Source organism: Triturus cristatus, chromosome 1_1 (assembly GCF_964204655.1).
Source record: "Triturus cristatus chromosome 1_1, aTriCri1.1, whole genome shotgun sequence".
In the NCBI taxonomy this organism is placed as follows: domain Eukaryota; kingdom Metazoa; phylum Chordata; class Amphibia; order Caudata; family Salamandridae; genus Triturus; species Triturus cristatus.
The window spans coordinates 122,509,962-122,525,026 of NC_140579.1; the positions used below are offsets into that span (position 1 = coordinate 122,509,962).

The 15,065-nt window shown below is 45.4% G+C and overlaps 1 protein-coding gene across 7 annotated transcripts in view; it reads right to left on the reverse strand.

The window, feature by feature from the left end:
* The window catches only part of LOC146869738 (uncharacterized), a 78,438-nt gene that overhangs the window by 37,194 nt on the left and 26,179 nt on the right, over positions 1-15,065 (reverse strand). For 6 of the 7 annotated variants that reach the window (XM_085613898.1, XM_085613856.1, XM_085613880.1 and 3 more), the window contains exons 3-5: positions 13,966-14,103; positions 11,824-12,354; positions 1,890-1,993 (exon numbers count right to left, since the gene is read on the reverse strand). In XM_085613898.1, the coding sequence (XP_085470024.1) occupies positions 1,890-1,993; positions 11,824-12,354; positions 13,966-14,103 (773 nt within the window). The remainder of the gene's footprint in view (positions 1-1,889; positions 1,994-11,823; positions 12,355-13,965; positions 14,104-15,065) is intronic. The other variant, XM_085613907.1, reaches the window with a different exon arrangement.

The window sequence follows — 15,065 nt, forward strand, 5'->3', positions numbered from 1 at the left end:
ATTATTGGGCCCCTTAGATGCTGCCAATAAATGAAGGGGCGCTCCTACCACTTGATGAACCCGAACCCTTCCTTAGGATAGCTAGGCACGCAATGGAGCCGAGAGGTTACTTTGAGGCTCTTTATACTCCAAAAAGAAAAAAATGGCCTTCCTGACCACACATCATCACCATTGAGAGCATGGGAAACAGCGACTAGGTATTTAGGATGGGGAAGAGTCCGAACAAAAAGACAAGCCTTTATAGGATAGTGACATACCAAGGGAGGTGGGCACTCTAGATGGTTCCAAAAATGGGATGATACTCATTAGTAAATTAAGAGAGGTTTGGAAGGCCGAGCGACCAATCGCCCCTGAAGAGCTGAGGGAAAAATATGAAGTGGCAGACAGAGAAGTATTCAGATACGTACAAGACCGACATGCTCTGGCAGATACATACAAGACCGACATGCTCCTTCAGATACACACAACACCGACATGCTCTTTCAGATACACACAACACCGACATGCTCTTTCAGATGCACACCACACCGACATGCTCTGGCAGATACACACAACACCGACATGCTCTGGCAGATACACACAACACTGACATGCTCTGGCCGTTCGCATTACTGGTGGGACTCGACTGGAGGATTCTGCTACCACGAAGAGACACAATTCGGTCAGAACCACTTTTTACAAAAAGTGGTATTTCTCATGTATAATAATAATAATAAAAATGGAAAAAGTAATTACGATACCCACTTAAAAACCTGAAACAACTGGGAGAGGGATGTGGCAACGCTATACGAAGAATCTGAAGAGGCCATCAGCTCACCAAGGGAGGTATCCGCACGATCACACTTCAAGTTAATGCAGTTGAAATCATCAAGCGCATCTCACTAGGGACCGCATAGCTCAAATGAGGGATAGAGAGACTGCTAGCTGCTTTAGGGGATGTGAAGGTTTAGGCGGGTCCATACCTAATGCGTGGGAATGTCCCAGCCTGATGCCCTTTTGGATAGGAGTGTGCGTATGCTTGACGAGGCTCACAGACCGATGGGCATCACAAACCAAAATTATTTATACTGGACATATGGGAGGGGAGGTCCCTCTGCAGCAGATATTCTACAGGCTGGTCTTCAAGGTAGCAAGACGAAATATAACCACACAGTGGGGAGCAGTCGAGGCTCCAGATTTAGAAACGTGAAAAAGGATATGAACGGGTCCATGCTGGTGGGAGACTTTACATATGCAGGAAGGAGTTGTCTGAAGAAGTGGGACAATTATCTGCTCCCAATGAAGAAAGTTCTGCGGATTACGTGACCGCTATAAAAATACGGAGCTCACCACAAGTATCACTGACACCGTTAAATGAGGCAACGATAAAGTTGCTCTTAATCGGCCAGTTGTTGCTCTCAGCATTCTCAAGCTTCCTTCTCACCCAGAATGAAAGGACAATCCAGGAAGCTGGGGTTAAAGAACATGGAATATATACCCCCAGATGTTCCTCTCAGCATTCTCAAGCTTCCTTCTCACCCAGAAGGAAAGGACAATCCAGGAAGCTGGGATTAGAGACCATGGAATCTATACCCCCAGATGTTCCAATGCTCCATTGCGTCAAGGGGATGAGACATATGCTCAGCAGGCACCTTTGAGGGCGAGAGTTGCATCAGCTTCACAAGATGTTTGGTAGAAAAGAGACTACGGTAGTCAGATTCCCTAATGCATGATGCTCAGTGGAAATTAGATGCGTGGTAGTCTGTGAGGGGGGAGGGGCAGGGGGGTTGTGTAGTTAAAGCATATCCACTTCATTTGCTGCAAATCAGGCCTAAGAAATGAGGATGATGGACTATTAGAGCTTTGTTCATGGAATGGCTGGGATGTAAAAAATAAGGTACAGCACTTACCCCATGGCTCAGAGGCAGTTCTGGGTCTTCGTATAGCCCAGCTTTTGGAAGGGATACCCCATCATTCAGCTCTTGGTGCTGCTTCCGGCTGTGGTCCGCATAGGCTAAGGAAGATAACAGAAGAAGGAGTTCATGAAGATAACCCCAAGACACGATGTAGATTTGCCTGCCTAGAAGTGAGGTGCACTAGCGATGTCTGACCCTGAAGAAATGAAACTTTGAGGGTTGACAAATCTTCTTCTTGTTTAAAGAATACTGCAATCTTTCTTTCTGGTAAATATCGTGCAATAGGAGTGATCAGGAAAAGGGGAATGTCATAGGTTTAGTGGACCTCACCGGCTGAAGGTTCATTACAGACTAGTCTACCAGAATTATTAATAATTTGATGCACCATTTTGCTGTAGAAAGTGAAGAGTCGCAATCTGTAGTCTGGTATCCGCACCAGCATTTTCTTCTCAAATTTAAACAGGGAATGGAACACTATGTAAGTGGAGAGTTTGAGCAAGGCTAACATCAGTACTGGGAGAGAGCGGAGTGTGCAGTACGAGTGTGGTTGGGGAGATATAGAATGTGTACAAAGGTCTCCAACCTCCACAGCCTTTCAAAATGTACTACCTTTTTAATAATTGCAAATGAGGCTACCATGCCCCTTGCCCCAAACAATTTGATATCTCAAGTCACAAGCTTGGGCCAAATGGGAACGCTGCAAACATATAAGTAATTGTGAAGAAAATGTGAATGGTATAGGATGTAAAACAGCACGGTTTCTTAACTTTCACCAGCAGCTCCACAATAGGTCTAGACCTACAGATCGCTTTAGGCGTCTCTTGTCAACAACCTACCCTACAATACCAGATTTGTAGAATAGTGTGTTTAAAGGGAAGATAAAATCTTATTCCAATATCCAAATATAAAATCTATTTAATCTTTGTTTTTTCCAGTAAATTTCTGATCATATTCGGCCAACTCACCCACAGCACACAAAAGAGGGTTGCCACAGGGCCTGCACCCAACCAAACCACAGACAACCAGGGGCCATGCCGAACAGGGAGTTGTCCACAGGACCTGGCCTCTAGCCTGGTGCGCAACTCCCCAGTGGATGCCCAATTCCCCTGCGTACTACCCCGGTGCCCACCAACACATTGGCAGCTCCATTGGCTCCCAGTTGTGCAGAGGGTACAATTCAAATCAATGTGCATAGTTTTTAAGGCTCTCCATGGCATTGGTCCCAAGCCTCTACAGAGCAGATTTGAATGGTATGTTCCCCCACGTAAATCTCCGTTCCTCCTCAGCCAAATTGGTGAGAGTATCCAGGTTTAGAAGAGTTAGATCTGGCGGAAGAGCTTTTAGCATCGCAGCAGCTTTGGCCTGGAATAAACTCCCAGTCGAGCTTAGACAGAGAGGTAACCGGTTGCCATTTAGAAAGAAGTTGAAGACTTGGCTCTTTCCTGGGGCGTAGTTTATAGTTGTGAACTTCTTATCGTTCAACCTTATACCCGTCGCTACACTCTAGGGTTACTGATCTCACGTGTTTAAGCGCCAGGATACCCGTAGTGTCAAAGTGCGCTCTATACAATACAATACAATTTCCCCAGTGGAAACCCAAAACCAATTTGATTTATTTATGTGGGTATCACAGTAATCCTGCAGTATTGGTGTTCACATTTTACCCCTTGGTACTGGGGTACCATGCAAGCATCCCCAAAGAAGCTATGCTGGATCCCGTAGGATTACTGCGGCGCCGGTGGCAAGGAAAACATGATTCTTTTAATTTTTTTAAAACACTTTAGCCCCAGATGTATTCCCACTACAATGGACAATGAAAGCGAAGGGTGTCCCTACCAGCCCTCTTATACTCTTTGTTGTTTTTGTTTTTTTACATTTCAGGACAATGGGACAGAGTCCCCTGTAATGCTGGCCGAGCAACATTTTTCTCTGGGTTGTGGCCAGCCAATCAGATCTTTCAGTAACCACAATACTGAAAGGGCCTAGGGGAGAAAAAGCTCTCTCTTCCACTCACAGGGTCCTATTTTTTCCAATTATGGTACTGTGGGACCAGCTACCCAGAAATACCTAACTGTTTAACCTCTTTCAAGCCCTCACCGAACACCTCTTAAAGATACATTTCTCAAATTCACCTGAACGGATTTACACCAAATCACAAAAAGCATGCTTTCGGAGTAAACCACTAACTTATTTGCCAAGTTTGGTTTCATTCTATTCAGCTATTTTGTCTGTATCAGAGAGCAAAGTCTCCTATGAGCATTAACATGGGAAATCAACGTTTTGTCCCCCACCACCTCCCCAATCACCTCATTTTTTCTGGGCCCCATTTAGTGATTGATGCATACCTTTCCAGGAAGGAGCCGAGGTGCATGACTTGTTTTCCTTTCATGCATTATAGCGCTAAAATTGTAGCAAAAGAAAAAAACACTCTATGCCCCATTACTACAGTGACCACTGACACGAATTAACATAACAAAGGATCAATGACGTTATAGTTAAGTCTGGGAATAATATCTTACTTTACATTAAAAAAAACTCAGAAAGTCACTAAAACATTTTTTAAAGATTAAAGTGATGTTATAGTTAAGTGAACATATCCGTTAAACCATAAACATTTTGACGAAAACAAAAAGCCACTGAAATTCACCAGTGACAGTTAACTGCAGTAACTATAATTCACACCTTCGCCATGCTGGTATTTAAGAGGTCAGTGATGTAATCAATTGGGTCATAGAACAGGTCATGACTGATGTAATATGTGACATCATAAGCAGTGCATGGAGAGAGCGCGAGTTATAGTTACTTCAGTTAACTAGAACTGGTGAATTTTAGTATCTTTTGAGGGAGGGCAGGTCGAGAGCCACTGCCATCTTTGCCAACCTACCTTTCACTCATCCTATAAGCTAAAAACACCCAACAGTTGCTCCAGAGCTACTTATTGAAAACCCCTTCTCTAAAGGACAGAGTATGTGCCCATTAATTTGTAAACTATATCCTCGGATTCATCGAACATGGCTTGTGAAAACATACCATGTGGTTTATTGTCAACGCAGCGTGTCCAGGCAAAATCAGTCTTCCCCTGGATTACATATACTATTCTTTAACATCATGAAATACAAGGCGACGTGTGCCACAGAGCAATGAGCCAACTTTATACATGCAACATTCACTCACTTCTTTGTATCAGTAGCAAATTATTTTTCCCTTAAAAGGTAATTCACCAACATGCTGTGCATAGTTCAACTTCTAGTGCAAACACTTCACTTTGTTTTTGCCCAAGAGTTTCATTAAGATGTCGACTATAGGTATCCGTGATAGGATGCGGCTAGGATGCACATCAGACTTCCAGCATGTACCACAAGCCAGCAATGTCTTAGGCCTTACCGGCAGCCTGCTGTTGAAGACCTATCGCATATAATAGCAGACTCACTGGGGGCTTTAGCCAGATCACTGCTTGGACTAGAGTAAGTCAGAGTCTGGTTGGCTTTCTGGTCAGTCTCACTTGCATGGTTGTTAATGAACAGATTTCCTTCTTTTGTTGGCCCCTCCCATGCAGCATAGAGTATATACTATCCTTCCAACTAGATGAACTGCATCCTTGCACTGCTCACATTCAGGAAACTACTTTTGTCTTCGACCACTCATACGGGAGATGGGTGCACACACTCGGCCGTAGTCTCCATGTTTCTCCCAACCCCTATCCCAGTTCCTCCATAAGAAGACAAGAACAGATACATTAATGCTAGGTTGGTCTGAGGTACAGGCTTTGTCAAGTTGATTTTGTTTTCTCTCCTACACTCCACATGTTGCACAAACGCCCAGACCTTCGCAAAGGAAAGAGAAGGGGAGGGCTGCTGCACTAAACTCAGCTGGAAAGGTGAGTTCCCCCAGAGGATCATACATCTGCTACCAGGGCTGCTACACCCATTAGCCTTAGCATGTATTGCTATTCAGAATGGTGTGGAAAGCTAGCCCCTAACAAGAATTTTCCTTTAAATCCGGACACTTTTTCACAGCTACAGTTAGCTATTATATGATTTAAGTATCTGCAACTAGTCCTGCGTTATTATTAAGTGGCATTTCCTGCGTGAAAAGTATTTGAAAATAAATTAACTATGCAGTTTATTCAGACTGAAAATATCAAATTTAATGTTCAGTTTCAAAGTCCTTAAACTATGTATTAGTGGTTCCTCCAGTACGTTTATTTTTTAATATAATGCTTTAAAAACAAGGATTGGCAAAGCCATTAGTTTATCTTTTGCATTACAAAGAAGAGACCTATTGGCTTCCCACTGGTTGTTGTTTGTGAGATTCAGTTGGAATAACACAAGATTTTCTGAGAAACCAGGCAAAAGATGGGGCATTTGTCACCTTCGTATACTAGTTATTAGGAAGACATTGGGGCCGGCTGCATAACGACTGTACCATTTTTGTGAAATTCTGGAGTTTTGCATTTCAGTCAGTCAAAGGCAAGGAGTACAATTTACATCTTGCAAATGTTCATTTATTTGGCCAACACCCTATCCTGTATCTGTAACCATTGTTCGCAGGAGACCAAGAGGAGCCCGGATGTACACCCTGTTCAAATTCAACACAAAATCTTGCAACGGTCAAGGAGCTATCCCTCATTCCTCAGAGAATGGAATTTGGCGTTCGCACTCCCTTAGTAGGTCAGGGCACCACTGTTCCATCATTTTAATCATCCGACATTAAGTCTGTGTTGTGCATACATAAATATTGTTTTATCACTTTTAAAGTCCGCCCTGGAATTTCGGCTTTTAAAGTTAGGAAACATTTAGAGTTTCAACACTAAACAATTAGATGTCTGGGTAGCTCATGGCAAAACAAAGCGTGTCCCTACGCACAAGGCTGTGAATGTGAGTGAAGGGTGCAACCATACCATTTTTGCATCCATACATTCATCCAGCAGAAAGGCGCCATGCACACCTTCTTAGTACCCCTATTCTTAAAGCATACAGATGAACCCTACCAATACTTTCTCTAAATTCAGATACTGGGGATTTAAGCCTCAGCCCTTCCTGTTGGCATGGTGCAGCATACACCCTTGTAAATAAAACAATTTACTCACCCTTATCTGGCACCAGAAGTTCCTCCCTTAACTCTCACAAGGTGACTAACGAAGACCATGTATCCTGGATCACAACTGACTCTTAGACCTGGAGTCAGGTGTGATCCCGGATACATGGTCTTCGTTTACAGAAGAAGAGGATGCTCAAGATTTACATAGAATCGTAACTCGGTATGTCAGTCCCCAAACCTGGTCTGTTCTATTCTCGATCGAATTCAGATGGATTGAAGGACTTGCCCACCACCAGGGCACCTGAAGAACACTGGTAGCTAGGATACAGAACCTTCATGAGCTGAAATAGTGGCAATTGGATGTTTATGGCCAGCTGTAACGCCGAGTAAACATAACAACCCATCCAGTGTTTCACAACTAAGTTTGCAGAAACAGTGTAATCATGCCAGTCTTGCAAAGAATTTCTCCACCTCCACTTGGATCTTTTTGGGTCAATACGGGATGCTGCAGACAAGTCTTTCGACATGGAGACAACTTGAGACACATCACCCGCCTTGTCTGGAGTGAAGCAGGCGAGGTCTTGACATGGAGACAACTTGAGACACATCACCCGCCTTGTCTGGAGTGGATCGGGTGCGGTCTCGACATGGAGACAACTTGAGACACATCACCCGCCTTGTCTGGAGTGGAGCGGGTGAGGTCTCGACATGGAGACAACTTGAGACACATCACCCGCCTTGTCTGGAGTGGAGCGGGTGAGGTCTCGACATGGAGACAACTTGAGACACATCACCCACCTTGTCTGGAGTGGAGCGGGTGAGATCTCGGAGCTCAGGGTATCAGAGATACAACATTGGGCCTTCCTGCCCCGGTGTGAACTGGGACAGTGGATCGGTATGGTTCCCAATGTTCCTATACTGCAGAGTAAGTCAGGTTCTATTAAGGAAGCCAAAAAGAGGACAAGTCTGATCTTCAACACATCTGGAATGCACAGGTATAAACAATGCCATCTTGGCTAGAAGCAAGCTCCTGTAAAGAACTGGTCTTGTCCTCAAGATATCTACGTCATACACACAGTTGGATTTCTGCATTTGAACAGTGCAGACTCAATGGGTAGGATTCCCAACCATTATAAATCTCCAGCCACATGTTAGCACAGATGTACAACTATTTCCTAGAAGGGAAAGGGGTGGAAAGGAGTTCCTGCACGTTCACAAATTCCCTAGACAAATCATGCCTTGATCCACTCACTCCCACCTCTGCACGAAGATTAGGACTGTGCAATTGTACTTAAGCCTAAAGAACAATTATGCAATAGTAAGTGTATTTACTCCTACTAAGAATCAATTTGTGGATGCCCAACAGGTTTAGGAACAGCCACTTTTGCCCGTAAACATGGCAAATACTGGTTATCTGGACATTCATCGACTGACACTTTGAATGCTCAGGTGAGATTCCCAACCTTTCTCGTTGTGTCTTTGCGCAATGACTTGAAATCTCTTTAGGGAGGGAGATCATCTAACCTCTCCGTGGCCCGCTCTTTCGCTATGCACTTCTATGTTTCTCCATGCACTTACACGTGCCGACTTTCCTTTCCAAATTCTGCAGTTTCTATGCCTTTCTTGCCACTATTTCCAGATATCTTGGCCAATCCCTGCCATTGTTTCTGGTTCACCTCCTAGGATTATCAAATAATGAATGATCAATGCACTCCTTCTCTTAACTGCAAACTCAGTCCTTTCCTGTTCAATGTGCTCGTGGGGTGCCACCTTCTGACCTTAGGTGTCACAACTCAATGTATTCTTTACTCTATATCTGTACAATGATAGTGTCTTCCCCCAGCAATACTTGCGGACCCTTCATGGGTTTCGACCCATAATCCTTGTAGGTAATGCTTTTTACATATAGAATGAAAATGAAATATTCTACATTTCTTATTACCGCCTATGATTCAAGGGTGAATCCTGGAACTACTTCTCCCTGTCGTTAACACTACCACTCTGACTGTACATTTGGAAAAGATCCATTTCCCACAGAAAGGAACTCAAGCTGCAATTACACTGATGGAATTCTACACTGTATTGATAGTTTAAACATCAGTCTGAGTTTGCCATAGAATACCGGCTCGTTGACAAGTTACACTCTACCAATCTGTACTTCTTGCGAGGATATTGAACCTACAATATAGTCTGAGCGACACAGCTTTCCAGGCCCGGAGTACGCCAGAGCAGGAGTCTCAAAACATGGACGTATCTGGTGCTCAGATGTAGCAGAACAGAAACTGGGCCATGCTAGACAGAGAGGGAACCTCGTGTGGCCTCACATGTGACTGAACAAAGGAGCATCTGGACAGGTAATATGGGGGTTCGATTAGTTAGACCGGTAGGGGTAAAGATGCAATGGAGAGCTTCCCCGCCCCAACAAATTTAGTGAAGCGAAAAAGAAAGAATAGTGAAACTAAAAAAAGTAATAAATAAATAACTGGGTGAAAGGGCAGCATAAAGCAGCAATCGACTAAATTGGAAAAAAGTGTGTACAAATGCAGTAGGTTTGCCTCACTCAGTCCTCCCTACAAAACCCACTCAACCCTCCCTACAAAACCCGCTCAACCCTCCCTACAAAACCCACTCAACCCTCCCTACAAAACCCACTCAACCCTCCCTACAACACCCACTCAACTCTCCCTACAACACCCACTCAACCCTCCCTACAACACCCACTCAACCCTCCCTACAACACCCACTCAACCCTCCCTACAAAACCCACTCAACCCTCCCTACAAAGTCCACTCAACCCTCCCTACAAAACCCACTCAACCCTCCCTACAAAACCCGCTCAACCCCCACTACAAAACCCTCTCAACCCTCCCTACAAAACCCACTCAACCCTCCCTACAACACCCATTCAACCCTCCCTACAACACCCACTTAACCCTCCCTACAAAACCCACTCAACCCTCCCTACAAAGTCCGCTCAACCCTCCCTACAAAGTCCGCTCAACCCTCCCTACAAAGTCCGCTCAACCCTCCCTACAAAACCCGCTCAACCCTCCCTACAAAACCCGCTCAACCCTCCCTACAAAACCCACTCAACCCTCACTACAAAACCCACTCAACCCTCACTACAAAACCCACTCAACCCTCACTACAAAACCCACTCAACCCTCACTACAAAACCCACTCAACCCTCCCTACAACTCCCACTCAACCCTCCCTACAAAACCCACTCAACCCTCCCTACAACACCCACTCAACCTCCCTACAAAACCCACTCAACCCTCCCTACAAAACCCACTCAACCCTCCCTACAAAACCCACTCAACCCTCACTACAAAACCCACTCAACCCTCACTACAAAACCCACTCAACCCTCACTACAAAACCCACTCAACCCTCACTACAAAACCCACTCAACCCTCACTACAAAACCCACTCAACCCTCCCTACAAAACCCACTCAACCCTCCCTACAACACCCACTCAACCTCCCTACAACACCCACTCAACCCCCTACAACACCCACTCAACCCCCTACAACACCCACTCAACCCTCCCTACAACACCCACTCAACCCTCCCTACAAAACCCACTCAACCCTCCCTACAAAACCCACTCAACCCTCCCTACAAAACCCACTCAACCCTCCCTACAAAACCCACTCAACCCTCCCTATAAAACCCACTCAACCCTCCCTACAAAACCTACTCAACCCTCCCTACAAAACCCACTCAACCCTTACTACAAAACCCACTCAACCCTCACTACAAAACCCACTCAACCCTCCCTACAACTCCCACTCAACCCTCCCTACAAAACCCACTCAACCCTCCCTACAACACCCACTCAACCTCCCTACAACACCCACTCAACCCTCCCTACAACACCCACTCAACCCTCCCTACAACACCCACTCAACCCTCCCTACAACACCCACTCAACCCTCCCTACAAAACCCACTCAACCCTCCCTACAAAACCCACTCAACCCTCCCTACAAAACCCACTCAACCCTCCCTATAAAACCCACTCAACCCTCCCTACAAAACCCACTCAACCCTCCCTACAAAACTACAAAAGAATTACAACCATTTTCCAGTTGATACTCCCAAATCAACTAGAAAAACCACCATAGTGTTTCATGAACATTATGCCAGGGTGCAATGGACGCACGGAATATTCAAAGAATGAATACCATAGTGTCAGACCCACCATTATACCAAAGCAGGCCACCATCGTCCCAAGGCTGCGCACAATGCAGTAATAATGGCTATCACTCCATTAGGGCCAGCATGATGCCAGATGGAGGCACCATTATGTCAGGGCAAGCATGTTAAAGTTGAACAACGTCCAGTGGATGCCCACAAGTTGCCTAGAAACATCCCCATTATTTAAGGTCCAGCAGCTGGCGGTGGGTAAGCAATGGGTATTATCTCAAAGCTACCCACAAATTGGGAGGAATTATCAAAATGAAACAGAAGCCCTGGGGGAAAGAGGCAAGCGGGACGGAATCACACAGCCAAGTATGGACGCAAGGGACTCTGACTGCCCATGGTAGATGGAGAGGGAAGTGATAAAGGGGAGATCCACAGGCAGGCCTTGGAGGGGTGAGATAGATTAGAGTGGAATCGACAGCAGAGGGATTCTCTTCTCTCTACCATGTATGCAGTGCCATGTGCATGCGCAACAGGGGCTGCGGAGGCGTGTCAGGCAGAAGGGACTCCTTGCCATGCTAATTGAAAGGGTTTTTTTTCCTTTCGCATTGTAATGGGTTATACTGTGTGCCTAACAAAATACCGAAGGATTTCTGGGGTGAAAGGCAACCAAAGAAAGAAGAGAGAGAAATGGGGAAAATAGAGAGAGATGCAGAGGTGTCGAGAGGTTGTCCTGTACCTGTGTTAAGCTGCTGCTGCAGCATGACATTGTGAGCCTGCAGTTTGGCACACTGGTCCCTCAATGCCTCCAGTTCCCGGCTCAGCATCTCGCACTCTGGACTCCGGCAGTGGCTGCTGGTCACCACCACTACCTTGCTCTCCTGGGCACGTGGTGGTAACTGGTCCTTTGGGGCATGCTCCACAGTAGCTAAGCTCTGCTTGGTAGGGTCCTCCGAAGCATCCGAAAGGCAGTCCAGGCTGTCTATGAGCGCTGGAGTCAAGGGGGCCTTGCAGTCCTCCAGAGAGCTCCAGTTTTGGGGTGAACCAGGAGGTGACAGAGTTACAGGGGAGCATCGTCCCACATCCTCTTCCACTAGAGGGTGAGGTGCAGAGGCAACAGTCATCTGCTTTGAGCCAATGCCTGGAGGCTGCTTGCGATTGATGGTGAAAACAGAACCGATGGCGTGGTTGATGTCTTCCTCGTCTCCCTCCTGCCCTCTGCGATTGTCCTTTCCCTTGGTGGTGGCCTTAGTACTGCGCCAAGAGTCTCCTAAAACAGAATTATTGGTGTAAGCTTGTGGGCTTTTAAAAAAATGGAAAGGTAGAAGTAAAGCACAGTGTACACCCCTTCATAAGAAATGACATGCTAAGACAACAAGATCAAAGAAACCTACAGCAGGGCTTGACAAAGTTAAATCAGTAGCTGAAATGGAAAAGCATTGACAAGTCCAATAGGATTAGCTTTTGTATTGTACAGGAGCACACAATCACAACGTTCAGGGACACACACGCACCATACAGAGCCGTATGAGAACAAACAAACACACAGGTATGCAGGCAAAGCACATGTACAGCTGCTAGGTGTTTGCATGTAATATGAAATATCTTCAGCGAAACTAGCATGCTGGGATTTCCAACCCATACTTTTAGGAGTAAAAGCAAATCTACAGGTCTCAGAATGTAAAGTCGCGGCAGTTCACAAGCAAGAGCAAGCGGAATGTACCACACAACAAGGGCCACCTGAATTCTAAACTCCTCCACAAATAGATGTGCCAATTGCAAATACAAGTATGTTTTAATGAGAATTACAAGTTTTATATTTTCTAAGATGTTAACAATTTCACTCATTTCTTTTTGTTGCTTTTTAAGGTAACCAGTTTGCAAGCTCGGAAAAAGCAACATTACCATCCACATTTAAACAAATCCCTTTTAGTCCTGGACTCGTACTTTTTCATAAGCCTGGGTGTATGTTTTCCTTCATGCGAGGTAATAAGTAATTGTAAAGGGAGGGACAGGGCAACTTTAGACTTCAAGATAAATTGATATTAAAATGTTCCTGCTGTTATAGCAAATGCCTGCCATTGATAACTCCTGAGAAGCTGTGCATATATTACAAATCTGCCTTAATACCTCCACTGGAATATTATGACTTATGTGGAAAGCAGCATGGTGCTAAAGAGAACAATGTAAACAGGAAATCATTAATTATCAAAGACAGTAGGTTGAAATGTAAAAAATACCATGGCACCTCAGTTATTGGACAGTCAGTAGTAGAGCGTTTTATGGAAATCTGGGCAACGTTTTAGGCAGCTCTTTGGATGCCAGGAGTGGCGAGGGTGGAAAGCGCCAAGCAATGCCCTCCAAATGTAACAAGCTAGCGCTGGCTGGACTAGTGTTTCATCCTCGGCGGTCCCTGCCGATCCATGCCCTGGCACAGCCACAGAGATCCAGCAGACAGGGCCCAGCTCATCGAACACGTGCCCAGGGCATCAGTCAGGAACTGCAGCACAATTCACACTGCATGGCTCCAACCTCCCCAAAGGAAGAAACCAGTTATCACCGAGCAGCTGCTGTGATGTGTCTGATTCACTCGAGGGCTTTAACAAGGTCGGTTATGAGCTGTTTGCTGAAAGTGGACAGCGACATTAGACATCTAGGTGAACTCAGCAGGCCTCGAGATGTTCTCTGTTCTTCTTGCTTGTCAGCAGAGGGTCTTTTTGGTAAATGCAGAGTAGAGCAAAGAGAGATGGAAAATGAACCCCTGAATAAACAAAGGTGGGCCTGCACGGTGACCAGGTTTATAAAATAGACAGAAACTAAAGGAATGCGTGGTATGATAGAACTCTCTTCTGCAAACAAGAAGTAGATCACTTTACATTACCCAAGGGGTAGGCCGACCGAGGCCTAAAATAAAAGCTTCTCTCTCTCCTCTTCCACTTAGCCACGCGGTGCTGCAGAGTGCTGATGACAGGACAGGAGCCCAGCTTCACCTGGATGCTTTTCAGTTTCCGTCTGTCCGCTGGGATACATTTGAGATGGAGCAGTGGGGCCAGGTTACACAGAAGAGAGGGAAAGGGTAGAGAGGGAGGGAAAGGAAAGTGAGAAAGAAAGAGAGAGAGAATGAAAGAGAGAGAGAGAGAGAGAGAGAGAGAGAGAGAGAATGAAAGAGAGAGAAAGGAAAGAGAGGGAAAGAGAGAGAAAGGAAAGAGAGAGAGAAAAGAGAGAGAGAGAAAGGAAAGAGAGAGAGAATGGAGAGAGAGCGAGAGAATAGAGCGAGACCGAGAGAGCGGAGAGAGAGCGAGAGAGAGAGAGAGAGATAGCGAGAGAGATAGCGAGAGAGAGAGAGAGAGATAGCGAGAGAGAGAGATAGAGAGAGAGAGAGAGAGAGAGAGAGAGAGAGAGAGAGATAGCGAGAGAGAGAGAGAGAGAGAGAGAGAGAGAGAGAGAGAGAGAATGTCAGTAAACCAGGGTATGCATTTACTGACGTTAACCTCTACTACTGGTTTCTACATTTGTCGCCGGAATACAAAATTTGGATTTTTCACATATGTTGTTCCCAGACTGTCAGAATGGGGAAGAAAAGCAATAAAATGTATTTATGTAGCCTCCACTCTGCAAATCTTAATGTGTGTCTACATAAAACAGAGTGATGCAGCCTGATCTGTGATACGAGGGGACTTGAAAAAGTGATTCAGGTCTCTGGAGGAGCCTACTTTTCCTGTTTTTATCCCCTATTCACAAAGACAATGAAAGTAAATCTCTAACCGTTTCCAGGGTGGGAAGCGGTCACCGATTGAGAATGACCACAAATGTACATTTTCATGGGAGATCCCAACCTCCAAGATAATACATCTGTTGTAATGCCCGCTTCCAACCTATTCAGCAGGGTTTACAAGAGCCATTTCTCCACACTTGTGTGGAGCAATTTGCACTCAAGTGTATATTCACCTGCCAGAACTACGTTGTGAATTTCAGCGGGGT